Source organism: Mustelus asterias, chromosome 12 (assembly GCF_964213995.1).
Source record: "Mustelus asterias chromosome 12, sMusAst1.hap1.1, whole genome shotgun sequence".
Taxonomy (NCBI): Eukaryota; Metazoa; Chordata; class Chondrichthyes; order Carcharhiniformes; family Triakidae; genus Mustelus; species Mustelus asterias.
The window spans coordinates 60,853,717-60,872,502 of record NC_135812.1 but is presented as its reverse complement, the minus strand read 5'-3'; the positions used below and the strand labels follow the sequence as shown (position 1 = coordinate 60,872,502).

The 18,786-nt window shown below is 42.7% G+C and overlaps 1 protein-coding gene across 2 annotated transcripts in view; it reads right to left on the bottom strand.

The window, feature by feature from the left end:
- The window catches only part of spata20 (spermatogenesis associated 20), a 385,479-nt gene that overhangs the window by 224,353 nt on the left and 142,340 nt on the right, over positions 1 to 18,786 (bottom strand). For both annotated transcript variants that reach the window (XM_078225324.1, XM_078225325.1), the window contains exons 13-14: positions 17,548 to 17,756; positions 11,682 to 11,881 (exon numbers count right to left, since the gene is read on the bottom strand). In XM_078225324.1, coding sequence (XP_078081450.1) covers positions 11,682 to 11,881; positions 17,548 to 17,756 — 409 coding nt within the window. The remainder of the gene's footprint in view (positions 1 to 11,681; positions 11,882 to 17,547; positions 17,757 to 18,786) is intronic.

Below are 18,786 nucleotides of genomic sequence, written 5' to 3'. Positions count from 1 at the left end.
AAATACTTTTCCAATTCAATCAAATCAAGTCCAATTCAGAGTCTCAACAAGTTGAGACATTTCTGATCCAGGCTGACAAGACAGGGCCTTCACACCTGTCTTGGGCCTGATCTACATGAGCCCAGCTGATTGGAGGAGGGGCAGGGTTCCTCCTCCAAGGCTGGATCTCATTTGCATCTTAGCCAAAAGGCCGAGATGCCGCTTTTAAAAATTGCTTCATATGAATATGAAGCTTAAATGTAACCTAATGACCTCAACCAAGCGCAGCATCCTATCCATACTACACTTGATCTTAGCCAAAAGGCCGAAAGCCCAGGGAATTGCTACTAGGAGGAACAGAACAAGTGAAAGGACCTCATTAACAGATGACTGCTGATTTAATGTATGCATTCCTCTCCCCATTAGAAAGTGCCTGGTTTTCAGTTGAAAACTGCTGTCAGAGCTCAGGAACTCAGTACGTGGGGAATCTCAGGAGCAGAGCCCATGAATATCACTGTAATGCCACATGCTGTGGACAAATGTTAACGTTATCCTCACACAGAACTACATTTCTTATTGACAGCTAGCAGATAAACTTTTAAGTGTAATAAAACCACGCATTTTATGTCTCCAGGCAAAAGAGAGAAAGGTGAAATATACATGCTGTCTCGATGAGAAAAGAAAATCACCGACAATCGCTGCTGATTCTCTGCAGAATTTTCTGGCCAATCTAGGATTCAATACTATGTCTTCACCTACTCTGCTTCACTGTCACTTGTAAATTTTACCCCTTGCTACGTTGGTGGGTTCGACACGTTTGAACTGGCCCCTTTCAATAGATGCGAATTCCAGGTCGGACAGTGAACTGTATTTCAAAGTTGGGCTATCCTTTATCGTATACAATGTGTTAATTCATGGTATAGTTCCCAGTCAACTCACAATATTCAGCACCACTTATGGTCAAGTTGCTAAAATTTGTTTGAAAGTGTGCAACGTGCGTCACTTGCCAATCGAATACTAAAGTAGCTGAAAAATGTTGAGGAAAGGGGAAGTATGGAGGGCTGTTGAAAACATTATTCTGGGAAGAAATGTACACTTCCTAAAATGCCACATTTTCTCTCCAGTGACATCCCATTACTTTGGGACTACCCAGCCCAGAGATTTGAGGTCATTATCCAGATTGAAAGTTCAGTCAAAAGTACTTCTTTCAGAGGAAATGTCAAACTTGGGCCCCATCTACACACTTGGGTGGAGTAAAAGATCCCACGACACTATCTCAAAGAGCGGGGAGGCTTTCCCCAGTAACCTGACCAACGTTCATCCCTCAGTTAACCTCATTAAAAAATAATATCTGATCACGCACCTCACTGCTGCTTGTGGAATCTTGCTGTGCACAAATTGTCCGCCTTGGTTCCTTATGACAGGGAGGACAATTCTATAACCTTTCACTGGCAGTAAGTATTTTGCGAGGTCCTGAAGCTATGAACGGTGTTTACATAAATACTAATCTGTTCCTTTCCCAGGTCCACTTGTAGGATAATTCCATTCATTTTTAACAATGTGTCAACGTTGGATCGACTGAACATGGAAAAGCAAATCAGCAACTGGGCTCACAGTGTGCTTTGCTAGTGAAGTCTTGTCTTGGTGCTGACGGGTCCCACAAACAAGCAGTTCAGAATATTATCTATGAAATGGAGAAAATTTGAGTTTCTTCCTTTAGACAGGGACTTTTTGTCTATTTATAGCATAGACACATTGTCCTCTAAACAGAAAGTAGCGCCATTTGCCCTCCATCCCTTTCGCGTATACTTGACTTGCATTTGACCTAAATCGTCCTCGCTAAAAGTAGAATTAACCTGCTCCTTGCAAAGTCGACCTGAGTTCATTGATACAGCCCACACAGAGTGCACGACACACATCCAGCACTCCAGGGAATTTGGGGAAACTGGGGCTGTGATTTTCCAATCACGCTGCGGCAGATGCCGTGAGCCAGCAAAAAGTCCATTAGCTTCGGCAGCATTGGTAAATCTCGCCGGCCGGTGGGAGCACATGATCACATAATAATTGACTGCCGATCTGTAATACACTACACCGCTAGTGTTGTCCTCAATGAACGCCAGTCAAGCTACTGCTCTCTCCACACTGTCCCCAGCCTAATCACCACCCTCTATGCCGCATACCATAATGTGGAGAAGCCGGCGTCTCCACATCATGGCTACCATCGCAAACTGCCAGCTCCAAGTGGAGAAGATCTCCAAGGCGACACTCCGAAAGCTTGTGCTACCAAATAAACCTGTTGGACTTTAACCTGGTGTTGTGAGACTTCTTACCCAGCATACCACAGCGCTCTATTCATGTTTCATCTATGAAAGAGGGATCAAGTAGTTACCGCTGACGGTATCCTAACAAGATATTTACAAAATAATTCATCTTAAATCTGTTTGAATCACCTCAAGAGAGATGTCTCTGTACATCCTTGTGCAAGATGGTGACCCCAACGGGTACTGTATGGTCATCAGCTCAGGTCACGGCTTCTTCACTCAGGCTGTACTCAATGACCCTGCAATTAACAAATACCAGTGCCATTCTTTCCCAGGGAACTACGCTGATCTGCTTGTGATCCTTCCAAGTTTTTAAGTGCATGTTCTGGCGAAGTGAGCACTTAGTGGTCCTGGAGCCCTCCTGTACTATAAGACCACAAGAATTAGGTAATTCGGCCCTTCGTGTCTGCACCGCAATTCGATCATGGCTGATATGATTCTCATCCCCATTCTCCTGCCTTCTCCCCATAACCCTTGATCCCTTTATCATCAAGAACCTGTCTTAAAGGCACTCAATGCCCTGGCTTCCACAGCCCTCTGTGACAACGAGTTCCACAGATTCATCGCCCTCTGGCTGAAGATACTCCTCCTCATCTCTGTTTTAAAAGAGTGTCCCTTCACTCTGAGGTTGTGCCCTTGAGTTCTAGTCTCTCCCACTAGTGGAAACATCCTTTCCACGTCCACTCTATCTAGGCCTCCCAGTATTCTTTAAGTTTCAATTAGATCCCCCCCCCCTCATCCTTCTGAACGCCATCAAGTATAGACCCAGACTTCTCAACTGCTCCTCATATGACAAACCCTTCATTCCTGGGATCATTCTTGTGAACCTCCTCTGGACTCCCTCCAAGGCCAGCATGTCCTTCCTTAGGTATGGGGCCCAAAACTGCTCACAATATTCCAAGTGGAGTCTGACCAAAGCCTTATACAGCCTCAGCAGTACATCCCTGCTCTTGTATTCTAGCCCTCTGGAAATGAATGCTAACATTGAATTTGTCTTCCTAACTGCTGACTGAACCTGCATGTTAACCTTGAGAGTCCTGAACCAGGACTCCCAAGCCCCTTTGTGCTTCAGATTTCCGAAGTCTTTCCCCAATTAGAAAATAGCCTACGCCTCTATTCTTCCTACCAAAGTACATAAGCTCACACTTTCCCACGTTGATTCCATTTGCCACTTCTTTTCCCACTTTGTACATTTATGCTTGCCCAAAAGTGCGAGCACTGTATTAGCCACTGAGACTGCGGATAGTTGGGAACCTGTCTCGGGGGCAGGGAATTCATATGGTGTTCATGGAAGTGGAAATGACTAGGGTTGGGAAGCATTTTCCGATCAGGGCCATTGTGATCTCCTGGACTCGTTTCGATCGCCTCAGGGGGTCGGAGAGGAATTTCCCAGATTTTTTTTTTCCCCATATTGGCCCTGGGGTTTTTCACTCTGGGTTTTCGCCTCTCCCTGGGGATCACATGGTCTGGAATAGGGGGGTGGGGGTGAGTTAATAGGTTGTAATGAACAAAGCATCGTAGCTGTGAGGGACAGCTCGGTGGATAGGATATTGGTATGTAGATAGGCTGGAAAATTGGGCGGGGATCCTGGATTCAGGATTCAATCCTGGACCGGGGAGCGGCGCGGGCTTGGAGGGCCGAAGGGCCTGTTCCTGTGCTGTATTGTTCTTTGTTCTTTGTTCTAGCCCCTTCTCCTGCACTCATCAACAGAGTGGATGGAGACCATGCACCAGGCTTCACAGAACAGTTCCCCGTAAATGACAGACTCTTTTTAAACTGTAATATCTTTTAATTAGAGAGGTTTGCAAGTCTGAGCAATAAGTACTTGGAGCACAGTACCATCTGCACTGTGGAGACACCTTCGGAGGTTTCAGTATGATTTTTGCTTCCAATGAGGCAGAATTACATTTTATTGGCATTCTGGTTTCCACAGGTGCAGCTGAAGGCAACTGTGATTTATAGAGAATCTCGCTGCCAAATGATGTATGGCAGGGGTGGCTCTGAAAAGCAGAAGTCACTTTTACTGCAAGACCTCTCACCTTTCCCAAATTTATCCCTCCCCTCCTGAAGCAGCCTTGTTGGGATGTCAGCCGCTCTACTCTCCCCCATAGTGCATTCCTCATATGCAAGCTTCGGCAGCATTGGCAGAATATTTAATCACTATTATTTATTGGGTCCACAAATCAAGGTCCTGGGTCAGCTGATAATGGGCAAAGGAACCAATGCCTGCGCTGAATCCGTAACAAGAAAGGAAAATGAGTCCAAATTTCCTTCATGCCACCATTTCACATGAAGAGGTTAAAAAGCATTTTCATTTCATTCAGAAAATGCTTCTCCGGAGAGCAGTCTGATTCTGTTTTCAATCAACTGCTCGAGTGTAGGAACTTTGCAGAACAGAGTAAAAAAGCACAGATATGTACTCACTACAAATAACCTCTGGACAAGACCATGCAGTAAATTGGCAAAAAGCTGCTGTGCTCAATAAGAGCCACTCACTTAGATTAATACACAAAATCTTATACAGAGTACAACTCAACCCCGCACGAAAACCAACTCAGTCACATCCATTATCTCAAGTCTCATTTACTGCTAACTCTTCCACTTATCCCTGACTGTCTTTCAGGCAAGGTAAAAAAAAAATCATATAACTGGTTTACAACGCAGAGCACCAAAGGAATCAATAAAAGGTGTTTAGTCATATCTGATAGAATCCATTAGCTCCTAGTCAATATGGTGTTGTGTCGTTATGTAGAAAATTGCCTCAATATATCAGTGTTCCAGCTGATGAACCTTTCCCTCACAGGCTGATATGCTGGTTTGAAAATGAGCCTTGGCTGGCTATGCTGTGATAAATAGCACACAAGACACACAATAAATGATGTTCCTCCAGTCCCATTTCATTAGAATGTTCGGGAACCCTGCCAACTCAACAATATATTTTATGTGATTATTAAGAAACATGATTCAATGTCTGATACAATCCTTGTGCAACAATGAATTGTCAGTAAGTAACAGATTCAAAACTAAACCAGCACTACATCTCTGAGATTTACAGAATGCTTTCCTTGTTGCTTTTGTAAGTCTTAATTCATATGTTGCGAGATAGATTACTATCATACTCCTTCAGCTATGATTCACCTATCCTCGAAATCAGTGGTGCCCATCTCAACTCCCCATGTGGTTCTCCACTAAATTGCTGCTATCTGTCACTGAAGATCCATTCGTGTCTCCTGCCTGCGAATTGTGGATCGAGTTTGGCTCAAGTTCATTCTGATTCAAGTTCATTCTGCCCAGGCCCAGCCTTTATGCCTTTGTAAGGTGCCTTGGAAGTGTTCCCATGTTAAGGCTGCTACAAAAACACAGGTCCCCTTGATGTTACTAGGTTCAATTCCTACTCCAATTCATCTGGAGTTAAGGAATCTCTACAGCTCACAGGGGCCATCTAGTTCTTGCTCCATGAGAAAGAAAATGCATCCTTCAGCAGTAACATCCAGACAGTCCCACGTCAAACAGATAGTCAAATATCTGTTTGGGATATTTGCTGAGTCAGACATGTGAAGTTCAATGTGCAGGTTAGGTGGATTGGCAATTCTAAATTGCCCCTTAGTGTTCCAAGGTAAGTAGATTAATTGGATTAGCAGGGTAAATATATGGGTCACGGGGTAACCCTGGGTGGGCCTGGTTAAGGATGCTCTTTCGAAGAGTCGGCGCAGACTTGATGGGCCAAATGGCCTCCTCTGCACTGTTGGGTTCTATGGTTAACTATGGACAGTCTGAGCCATGAGATAGAAAAACACTAGGATTTATAATGTTACCCAAAGCTCCTACAACTGAAGGGGTTCCTTGGCTAATCTCTAAATGGATACTCCCTACGTTCCACCAACCCCTTCAGCCAACTACCAATGCCAGCCTGATCACCAATGACACCTTTCATCCTCTCACACAGCCCATGCAATCTGAGGCTTCTGGAAAGGAATGATTCTGATCCAAGATAAAAACTACCTGTATAGGAGCCTCAATGTACTTCATCTGTGTAATAACGTGGATAGCAGGACTTACTGTCCTATTCTGGCCCACAATTTTGTAGATTCTCTCATTTCCCCCAGCTTTCATTTGGCAACTGCCCTTGCTGATAGTGATTGAATACAGCACTGTAAGAGTGGCATGTATGTGATAAATTTGCAAGATTGTGAAGAAGAGTGAAAAGGAACAAAGCTGCAGTCTCCTTTCCAGCCTGACATTTGCCTTTAAAAGCAAAATAGGTTAGTTAAAAGGTGGTCATGAATATTCCGACAATTCCCCTATCGTGAAGAAATGCTAAAATAGACTGGTTAAGAGATTATAGTCCAGACCCATCTCCTCCAATAGGGGACTCAGAGCATCCACTGCCAGTGGAAACTGCAGTTCCCAGCAGGGTCATTCCCATAGTTGGATTGGGCAGACCCGACATGAATGAACACATCAGAAGCAGGTGTCCAGAATGATCCTAAACGCTCTGATAGGGAAACTTCCACCTTCAGTTAATACATTCAAAGAAAAAACGAAGGTAATGTGTTTAAGATTCCGATGGTAACAAAATAATGACAGGCAACAAATATTGGCCTCGTCAGTGACTTCGACATCCCGTAAATGAATACATTTTTAAAAATTTAAACTGACACCGTTTCAAAGATAATTGAGTTGCATGCTTAGAACCCTCAGATCCTCCAGGAATTGCAAGCCCCATGTATGTAAAAATAACAATTTACCGCCTTCATATTAATTTAGAACGATAGGAGGAGGCTTGCTCTGTACATCATTTTCATTTCCATTGAGAACAGGGAAGCCACATCAAGAGCCACAGAATACAGATACATTAACAACCACTATTGTAAGCTTCAAGCTACACAATTCAGATCTATCCTTTGTTTTTTGCCCTATATACAACTTCAAAACCTTCCAGAAACTAACTCCAGCACTAGTAAAGCTGGTGTTATAAAATCTTGGAAAATACAGCATAGAAAGTCATTCTGCCCATCTAGTCTGTGTCAGCTCATTCAATGAGTAACCAGGCAGTCCCACAACATCTTTTCCTTTCAAGCATTTGTCCATTTCCCTATTGAAAGCTACTGATAAAATTGCTTCCACCACCCATTCCAAATTCTCACCTTTCATGTTAAAAGTAAGTTTTTCATCTCAGATAACCTCTGGTTCTTTCGCCAATGATTTTAACCTGTGCTGTCTAGCCCTTCTGCCATTGAAAACAATTTCCCACAGCAGAGAAAAGTATAACACAGCATTGCTCTGATACAACCAGACACAACATGGGGAGGCGACGGCTTAGTGGTATTATCGCTAGACTATTAATCCAGAAACTCAGCCAATGTTCTGGGGTCTCGGGTTCGAATCCCGATGGTGGAATTTGAATTCAATAAAAAATATCTGGAATTAAGATGACCATGAAACTATTGTTGATTGTCAGAAAAGCCCATCTGGTTCACTAATATCCTTTAGGGAAGGAAATCTGCCATCCTTACCTGGTCTAGCCATCATGTAACTCCACAGTCACAACAATGTGGTTGACTTTCAACTGCCCTCCAAGGGCAACTAGGGATAGACAATAAATGCTGGCCAGCCAACAACACCCATGTCCCATGAATGAATTTTAAAAATGGTATAACAAAATCACTTATTTTTGGACTGTTAATATTACAATCCCAGGTTCTTTAATACTGAACATGTCAGATCCCAGAGTGGAACCTGGCTTGATGGATCGTAACTACTTTTTAAGAGGAAAATTACTGAACAAATTCACAGGAACAAATTCTGGCATAGACAAGATGAGCCAAATGGCCTCCTTCTTGTGCTGTAACTTTTTTATGGTTCTAGAAGTCTGCTGATAAACTTTTAATGCAAAGAATAAAATGTTTATTAAACAAGAAAAATTAACTATATTACACCTGAAAAAAGGGTTGGAAAGATCTCAATACAAATTCAAGAATATGATTCAATTTTCCAATATTCCCTAACCCAGCAATATCATTACAGACACACAAACCAGTGAAGAGTTACCACTATAGCTTGACACAAAGGCATCCTGCTTAAGACTGGCAGACGTGCAAACGGTTTTCTTCTGGTGAGTTCTTGGGCATTCATTTGATGCTTCATACAACTTTTATTCTTGCTGCTAGGCCACAGATTACCAGAATTATTGACTCAGTTTGGTAACTTGCCACATTGGGATTTGAACACGCAAGTCCTCAATTGTTGCTCCAATGTCATCATTGATAGGGTGTGACCCTATTGCTCCAATTGCTAATGCTGGTGCCAAACTCAGAAAATGAAGTAGTACTAGCAACTGCTCTATATTCACAACAATTATTTCGCTGGCATTAGCAACACACATATATATAAATACATATATATATATATATATAATATAGATATATATATATGTATATATATCAGTCACATATAAAAGAAAATTGAACAAACACGTGGTTATGTTAAAATAAGGACTGGGAGACACATCCAATGTGTAGCAGCAGGTTAGCAGTTGACCTTGGATTTCTAGGCTGGGAGCAATGGGTGATAACTCATCTAGAATTCTCCTTCCTCTTTACTATCCTATAACTTCTTTACAAACCACATGTGTGGATATTCATTTGCAATGCTCCCCATGGAAAAATATCACATCACCACTCACTGTCTGGACTAACATAAAGAATGGTTTGGTGTTAAATTAGTAAATGAAGGCAAGTGCTCTGGGTCAACATGATGGAAGGGGAGGAAACTGAAGACATACAAATATTAAATAATTTGGTATGCAATATATAAATGTGTTTATTCTGCTCTGTGTTTCAGCCGGCCTGTTAATGTATTGCATTTATTTAACACATTTCCCAATCTCAGGACATCCCCAACAACCACTGGAATACGTTTGGAGGGTAATCTGAGAAATACGGCACACAATTTACACTCTGCAAGCTCCCATACAGAATGACCAAATCATCTGTCTCTTAGCGAGATTGGTTGAGAGATAAACACTGCCCAGGACACCAGTGAGAACTCCCCTGCTCATCTTCAAAACAATGCCACAGAATCTTTTATGTCCACCTGAGAGAGTGGACAGAGCCTCAATTAAACATCTCACCCAAAGGACAGATTGGTATAGATTTCTGTCTACTATTTAACATAGACATTAACAGGTGTGTTTTAAGCGGGTTAGCACTTGTGTTGCAGACAGGTCTCCAGGCAACCACATTAACTGGAGAACTAAAAGAGAGCAAAGGGTGTATCAATCAGAAAAAGAACTTCAGCCTAATTTAAAAAGGAAGAAACAAGGCATTTATCAAATCTTTCTGCCTAGTTTTCAAGCAGTTAGTAACCAGTTTGGATTCCTGGTGCTGGCACAAATCAGTTCTTTTTCTTTCCCTCCTTAAGCTCCTGTACCGTCGCTGAAGAGGCTAGACAGACAAAAAGACAGTTGTATTTTTAAGGGTAGGTGATCATTATGTGAACTACTGTTATCAGGGACTGTCAGCCACTCTGTACAGTCCCCAAGGAACCAAGCGTTTGATGGGCCATTTTCTGTTGTGTAATGTCAGGAGCATCCTCCTCTTCTCATTTTATTCATCATCGCTTCTCACCTCCAATGTACCAGCGGCAGACACAAGGTGTCGATCACGCCCAGTGCTGGATTGCAAGTTCCATTCCCCTGCCCATTTTTCACAAGCAAGTGGGCATACTTCACAGGGGAACAATGTCCAGTGGCATTCTGCCTGGGGAACAGTTGGAACAAGCACCTAATCGGCATAATAAAGATACCATTCTAGAAAGAGAGCTGACAACTGCTTACTATACTGCTGACCTTTCCAGATCATTATCCGGAGGGAAATTGTACATGACAGATATCGCTTTTCAAGCCAACACACCATGCACTCGATACACTTGTCAAAGGGAATTTGCCAAGAGGATGTGTGGAGGTGGGATATAACATACTCCTCCCATTGAAAAAAACCAGTGCAACAACAACAACTTGTATTGATATAGCACCATTAACAAATGATATAGCACCATTAACAGCATATTCAGACAAAAGTTGACATCGAGTCAAAAAAGAAAACATTAGGAAAAATGAACAAATGATGGGTCAAGTAGGTAGGTTTAAGGATCTTATAGTGGGGAGGAGTGAGGTGGAGGGACAGAGCCTTTGGGCTAGGAATTTCAGAGCTTAGGTTAAACACAGTTAAACACGCAGTCACCAATGGTGGGTCAAAGGAAGTAGGGAGTGCATAAGAGGCCAGGGTTGGAGGAGCTCAGAGGTTTCAGGGCTGGAGGAGGTTAGAAAAACTGGGGCACAAAATGAGGCCAGAGAGAGATTTGAACACAATGAGAATTTTAAAATTAAGGCATTAAGGGAGTTGGACTGTGGGGTGTGGCCTAGTCGAGTTCAAACTGTCCATCACCCATGAACTTCACAGCCGCAGTCTGTGGATGACGATCACAATCCTGGTGATTTTAACTCTAAGAGTTTTAACAACACCAGGTTTTAATTCTTTTAAGATTTTAACTCTTACCAGTTTAAAGATGCGGAAGTCAATTAAAGCAGCTCTAATCTTCAGCCAAACACAACCCAGATCAAAGACCAAATCTAACATCGTCCCACTTTAAATGGCTCATTATTACACTAGGCAGAGAACTTAGTAACTGATCACAGTACAGCCAACTTGGGAAGTTTTTGGGATCGATGGTGAGACTGAGGTTGACCACATGGAACTGGTCATTCAACAAAAGCTCAATAAAGTCATAATAATGGATGAAAAGGTGGGCCCCTTGTGAAGACCTTGCCTTTGCAAGCCCTGTTCAAATTACACACGATGTGGAGATGCCGGCGTTGGACTGGGGTAAACACAGTAAGAAGTTTAACAACACCAGGTTAAAGTCCAACAGGTTTATTTTAAGTATTCGCATTCCAACCATTATTCATGTAAATTGAGTTTGTGTCTTTATATGCCCCGTTTGTGAACGGAATTCCCACTCACCTGAAGAAGGGGCTTGGGGCTCCGAAAGCTTGTGTGGCTTTTGCTACCAAATAAACCTGTTGGACTTTAACCTGGTGTTGTTAAACTTCTTACCAAATTACACACAACATGCTGCACACTATCAAATAGCAACAGTGATCAGTCATCAAAGGAAACCTGCCAAATTAATTACCAGTTTGCGCACCATTATGAGTACTAGTCTTAGCCTGCACGCCTCATCTTTAGCATAGTATAGACCAAGACTGACAATCCATCTGTATCACTTTCAATACCATTGACAGCACCAATCTTAGCCTGGAATTGATTCTGCTCTGTTGTCAGCTATGAACTTCAGTCTGTAATCTCCAAACAAACATACCTGTTTGACTGTGTGATGTTGGGCCATCAGGGCAATTACCATTTCTGGGAGTGCCATGGGCACACTATTCAGCAGTTTCGCAAATGCTGCCACGAGCTGCCTTGATTTATCAGTCCAGTCTGACTGGTTGGTGAAATTTGCCAGGCGCACGAGGTTGGAAGCAGCCACTGCGTTGCCACTGGGCTCCGCACCATCCTGATCTGTTTGAAAAATAATAAAAATTAAACTAATGTTTCAAAACCATGTACGACCCTTCTATCACTTGAATTGAAACACTACTGAACTACAAAGGTTAGGACAGTGACAAGTGCCGCAGTTTAGCAATACGTGGAGGGAAAGGAGCAAGAGGAGATTGAGGACAGAATGAAAATCAAGCTCCTCAGGCAATGGCATGCAGTTATAACGCAGCTTATTTTATTCCAACTTCACATCTAATGAATGTTCAGTCACATGGCTGCCAGTATGCCCACAGCAAGCTCCCACACACTGCATGGTACATGACAACCTCTGCTGGCTTGCCAGGTCTCTGCAGCCTGGGTGGTTCTGTTGGCAGTCCCACAATCGAGACCCACTCCAGGACTTGCTAGTCACGGAAGGAGTGCTCACATGGCTCAAAGAGGGTTACTAATCACCATGCAAAATCTTTTCAACACTCCAGACCATTCTCCAAGTTAGGAGAGTGCGAATATATATTAAACAAACAAAATATCTCCCTCAGAAATGTTTCAGAATAGTTCATGTAAGAAAGAATTTGCATTTATATAGCACCTTTTGCATCCTCACAGTATCTCAAATAGATTGACAGCCAATGAAATGCTTTTTTAAGTGCAGTAATTATTATTCAGACAAATGCTACAACTATTTTGTACAAAATGAAATTTCACAAAAAGCAATAGTAGTTAATCCAGTTTTTTAGTGGTGTTAATCAAGGAAGGTGTGTTCACCAAGGCTTTGGGATTCCTTGCTCTTCCTCAAATAAGGCCTCAAGTTTAGAATAATTAACGGACATCTCGGTTGTCTATGCTAATATCTACTGAAATTCAGAGGGTGATTTCCCCACATTCCGTAGACACTAAAGAGCCTCTCAGGTCGTAAAGATTGGGTCTTGAATTGGCCTGCATTTCGCAGAAGACTCCATCTTTGGAGAGAATTGAAGCATACACCAGGAACAGCAACCCGAAAGATGTCTAAGGGACCAGTTGATAATTAATTTGCCTGCTAATGATCAAAGAGGTTGTACAGCATTTTCAATTATCAACCTAACACCATCCAGGTGAAGGACACTTAAACAAATCATTCTTGAGAATTTCAGGCACTACTTAAAGCTATGCTCAGCTTCCATTGTTCAACTGCTGCTGGAGGTTTGAGATACTTTGCCATCACCTCACCAACACTTAACCTGTGAATTCCCTGAGGATTTCACCTAAAGAGAGTTATCGGAGTTGCCAGGAGAAAAGGAGTTTCTTGGTCAGCACAGTGGCGCAGTGGTTAGCACTGCTGTCTCACAGCGCCAGGGACCTGGGTTCAATTCCCAACTTGGGTCACTGTCTGTATGGAGTCTGCACGTTTTCCCCGTGTCTGCGTGGGTTTCCGGCGGGTGCGCTGGTTTCCTCCCACAGTCTGAAAGACGTGCTGGTTAGGTGAATTGGCCATGCTAAATTCCCCCTCAGTGTAGCCAAACAGGCACCGGAGTGTGGCGACTCGGGGATTTTCACAATAACTTCATTGCAGTGTTCATGCAAGCCTACTTGTGACAACAACAAATAAACTTAAACTTCAGCCCTGCAAGTTTGAATTCTGCAGTGGTTATTATGGTAACTTGTGGGCCAGCATCAGGAAACTACTATGAAAGTTGACAGATTATCATAAAAATCCAACTTCTTTACTGTTCTTGCGGGTTGGGAACCTGGCACCCTGTCCAGTAGGGAGTGCATTGACTGTCACACAGTGCCGCCCAATTTGTTGTCAATGAAGGTGGCCCGATGTAAGGATACAAAGTGGGATGTATGTGGTTGAAGCAGAAAGGGAATTTTATCAGGGCTGTTCAATCAATGGCCAGCCAATAACAAGGAGCAGGCAGTGGGGAGTCCTGGCATTAAAAGCAGGTGCCGTATTTGAAGGGATGGCAGCACTATGTGAAATGACAGCATAAGCGGCAGAGACTGAAAGGGAGACGACACAACTCTGGCAGTAAGCAATGGCAGCTGCTAGAAGGCATAAGACTCATTGTAACTTGCAGCACACTCCACTTATGGCCTGTCACATCCCTTACTCTGCATACATAAGGTGCACCTTGGGAAGATCCATCAATCTTTCTGCTTCCAAAGTGTGCGCCAAATTTTCCCAACTTCCAGATTCCCATTCCTGTGTCTTATTAACTCTCACCCTTCCTGTACTACAACATGACTGCATATGTCTGCCAACTACAGCCAACACTGACCTGTCACTGAGCTTCTGTCGCTTTACAATTGGCAAGGCTAGGAAGTTCTTTACATGCAGCCTGGAAAAATCTGAAAACCATCAGAAATTACAAAGTAATGGCTCCTAACCAGGTCTGATCGCCTACCAACCACTGATTAGTATAGCGAGAACATGTCAGCCTTCCATCCCGGTGAATTCTCCTTCTACTTTGCCAGTCCACCAGCCTCCCATTTCATCAACCCGAGTGTGAGAATATTCCGCCCACAGCATCTAACTTGCTAATCCACTATGATGACAATATGTACCTTATCCTCCCATCTCAATGATAAAGATCATTCCTGTATTTACTCAAAAGATGCAGTTGCCGGTAGCTGTGATCGGACAGCAATGAGGGACATCGGAACAGGAATATACCATTCAGCCCCTCAAGCCTGTCCCACCATTTAGTGATGTCACAGTTGATCCAGACTTCAACTCCAATCATTCCATTTCCCTTGCCCAAAAAAAATCCATTGTTCTCAGTCCTGAACATTTCAACTGGGCCCTAATGCACACAAACCTTAAGGGAGGGGTGACGAGAGTTCCAGGTTTACACTACCTTTTGTGCGAAGAGGTACTTCGTGGCATTAACCATAAATTGCCCACCTTTAACTTTCCAATTATGCACCCATGTTCCGAATACCCTCATCAAGGGAAATAGTTTCTTAGTTATCTACTTCACAATTTTAAAGATCTTGATTTGATTATCCCTCAGGAATACTTACTGATCGTATAAAATAGGTAATAATCTGAAGCCCAAATTACATCTCTCCTGATTTTTACTTTGTAAAGTCAAGATGTAGCCCAGGGATTCTAAAGTTGATGCACTTGAGGAACAGGAAGTCAGTGATAACCAACGAGGTCAGGTGTATGGGGATTTGCAGAGGATAAGATACAGGCCACAGATTAGTTGGAACATCAGAAAATCTATTGCACCAGCACCCATGTGCAGGATATGCACAAGAAGTCCCTGGTACAGGAAATGGACCTGAATGATTCATGAGACACAACAACATGAAGCTTTGTCACCAACAGACGGTCATGATGGATGTAGAGAATAATTCTCTCAAGTGCCTGGCTTATTTCCCTTTACGGTTGCAGCTTCTAAACAACTGGAGACCATTTATCTTACATAGCCACAGTGTCCAGGCTTGTTCTGATTTACATGGGGGAAGGAAAATAAGCCAAACTGTTCCTCAGGCACAACTGAAGTGGCATTTCTGCATGGCATTTCTGCAAGTCTAGGTTAAATCTGCAGTCAGGTCTAGATCCTCATCCTCAGGAGACTGTGTAATGGACAAATGGTGTTAATGTTCAGGTAGGCTAAAATAATGACATGTTATAACTGCAAATAAAGAACTATCTCACATTTACATAGGGTCATACACATCCTCAAGACACCCTAAAGCATATCACAGTCAATCAATTGTTGGTGTAGTCACTGTTGTCATGCAGGTAATCATGATAGCTTAATTATAAACAGCAAAGCCCCCCAAAAATGATGAAATAAGTGGCCAGGTGATCTATTTTAACCAGGTGTTCTTGGAGGGACGATGGTGGCCAAGACATCAGATGAACTCCCCTACTCTACCGTGAATAAGTTGAAGAAATTCATTGAATCAACTTTCCCCAAGACAAAGTATTAGTATACAAAAGCAAAATACTGCCAATGCTAGAAATCTGCCGGAAACCTGAAATAGAAACAGAAAGTGCTGGAAATACTCAGCAGGCCAGGCAGCAGAAAGAAAGCTAACATTTCAAGTCAATTACCAGTGCTGATGAAAGGTAATCAATCGCAAATGTGACTCTGTTTCTCTACCCACAGGTGCTACAGTTGTTCTGCTGAGTGTTTCCAGCATTTTTTATTTTATCAAAAACCAATAGCCCTTTCCACAAACACTATTCTCCAGGAAAGAACTACGTCCCAACACAACCTAGCTCAGGCTTGTATAGTTTGAGATCGTCAACTTGGTCCTTTATAACTTTATTAATTGAAATAAATTATCTACTCAAACAAAATCTATTCCATTCAGCATCATATAAGCTTGCATCAAATCAACCTCCATGATCACATTTCCTAATGTGGAGATGCTGGCGTTGGACTGGGGTGGGCACAGTAAGTAGTCTCACAACACCAGGTTAAAGTCCAACAGGTTTATTTGGTAGCACGAGCTTTCGGAACGTTGCCCCTCCGTCAGCTGATGAAGGGGCAATGCTTGTGTTGTGAGACTACTTACTGCATATTTCCTGAGGTTTAGGTACCCAGGTCTTAGAGATGGGCAACTAAGATGCTTTAAACTGGAAACTTTCCTCTGCATACTTTACAAAGCCTCAATATCATTCAACGTTTGAAAAAAAAACAACTTGGACATAACTAAAGCCTAAAAAAAGTTTTAAAATGCAAACCTGACAAATAAGCTGCAGAAAACATTATTAAAATTCAGATCACTTCCCCAGTTTAGGCCAGAGCAACAAGCCTATTTTTAAATTTCTGTAAATATTCTCCTGAGGTTGAACCTTCTCACGCAATATATTCATTCCTCTGTGCATTGGTTTCAAACTCTGTGCTGAATGTGCGGAAAATTGCTACTGGCGGTCATCGGATCCCAAGTGACTGAATCCAGATTGTACTCCTGTCAATTTATATTGGCAGGTGACAATCGTGGTTCACTGCTGTTGAGTCAGAAGAATGTCAGGTGACCAGAGTTCAAAACCCAACCCACAGACATCAGCGCATCATCCCAGATGGACACTCTGGTGCAGTATCCAGGGGGTGCTCACTAACGAGGTGCCATTTATTGAATGAGACATTACACCAAGGCCTGGTCTGCCCTCCAAGATGAATATAAAAGAACGCACAGCACTATTTCAAAGAAGAGCTGGGGAGTTTCTCCAATATCCCAGAAAATATTTACCGCTCAACTTACATAATAAAACAGAAGAGTTCATTATCTCGACACTGAAAGAGAAAATGCTGGGAAAATCTCAGCAGGTCTGGCAGCATCTGTAAGGATAGAAAAGAGCTGACATTTCGAGTCCAGATGACCCTTTGTTGAAGCCCAACTCGACTCGAAACATCAGCTCTTTTCTCTCCTTACAGATGCTGAGATTTTCCAGCATTTTCTCTTTTGGTTTCAGATTCCAGCCTCCGCAGTAATTTGCTTTTATCTCGTTACTGTTTGTTGTAGCTTGCTCTGCACAGATGTGCTGCCACATTTCCTACATTCAACACTGACTACATCTCAAAAGTACTTTATTGGTTATAAACCACTTTGAGATGCCCTGTAGTCAAGAAAGGTGCTATATAAATGCAAGTTGCTGCCTTCTACGATGCATGGAAGTGAACATATTTATTCCATCAGTCACGAGAAAGGGTGATAACATTCTTTAGCTATGGGACACTCACCTTCTTTAAGGCGAATTAGCACAGATGGATCATGGGCATCATCAGAGAAATATGCAAATCCTTTGGCATCCCAGAACAAGTCATCCTGTTTCTGCTGGAGCTTTAAGGCCCAATCCAACCACTGTTCATCAAAGGACGCTTCATACAGGTCTAACAGGCCTCGTATAACAAATGCATAGTCATCCAGAAACCCACCGATGGGTTTAGCTCTGTAAACACACCAGAAGAGGCACAAATTAGGTTGAGTTCTGTTGCTGCAGCATATTATCTGCACATCCAGTGGTTGATTTTCTTCACTGGATAGATCAGGTGAGACTCAATATCTTGGCTTCTAGAGCTCTGTGGGCAGCTCTTTGACAGGACACCCCATTGCCCAAACTCAGGATCTTTAATACCGAGAATATGACAAGAATACCAGACTCATAGGAACACCATCATGTTTCCCTCCAAATCATAGAAACCATAGAATCATAGAAACTCTACAGTGCAGGAGGCGGCTATTCGGCCCATCGAGTCTTCACTTACAACAATCCCACCCCAGGTCTTAACCCTACAACCCCACATATTTACCCCAAGTGATGAATTTCAGACCACCAATTAAAATTTGTATTCCAAATTCCGAGATTTCCATTCGGTTGCAATGTGACAGGAATTTGTATTCCAGCCACATCGCATCCGAATATAAATCTCCGATCCTTCATTACCACCATGTCAAAATCCTGGAACTGCTTACCTAATAGCACTGTGGGGGAAACTTCGCCACACAGGTTGCATGGATTCAAGAAGGCAGCTGACCAGCTGCTTTGGTGTAGCAATAAATGCCAGCCTCGTTAGTGACATCCATATCCTAAAAACTGCCCTTTGTTAAAGCTGTTTTAGCCTTTCTCATTACCCTTTCCTGCCTACAAGGTTTTAAGCTTTATCGTGGCCATGTAACGGAAATTGTGAACTTGTGTTGTGAGGGTTCAGAAAGAGGAACTTGTGTTACTATCATGGCAATAGCAGCCTGCGGAGCCCCAGTGCTGCATAACTACCCAGATTAATTCCCATTGTGTGAAGTACAAAACAGATTAAAGTTCAAACTTGCAACAATAAAACTGGAGGAAAAACCAAAGTCAGTCAAATCAGCTGCTCAAAAGCCAAAAATTGACCCCATTGATTCTAAAAATGAACTGTCTACAGTTCTGGTCACCCTATTATAAAAAGTATATTATTAAACCAGAAAGAGTGGAGAAAAGA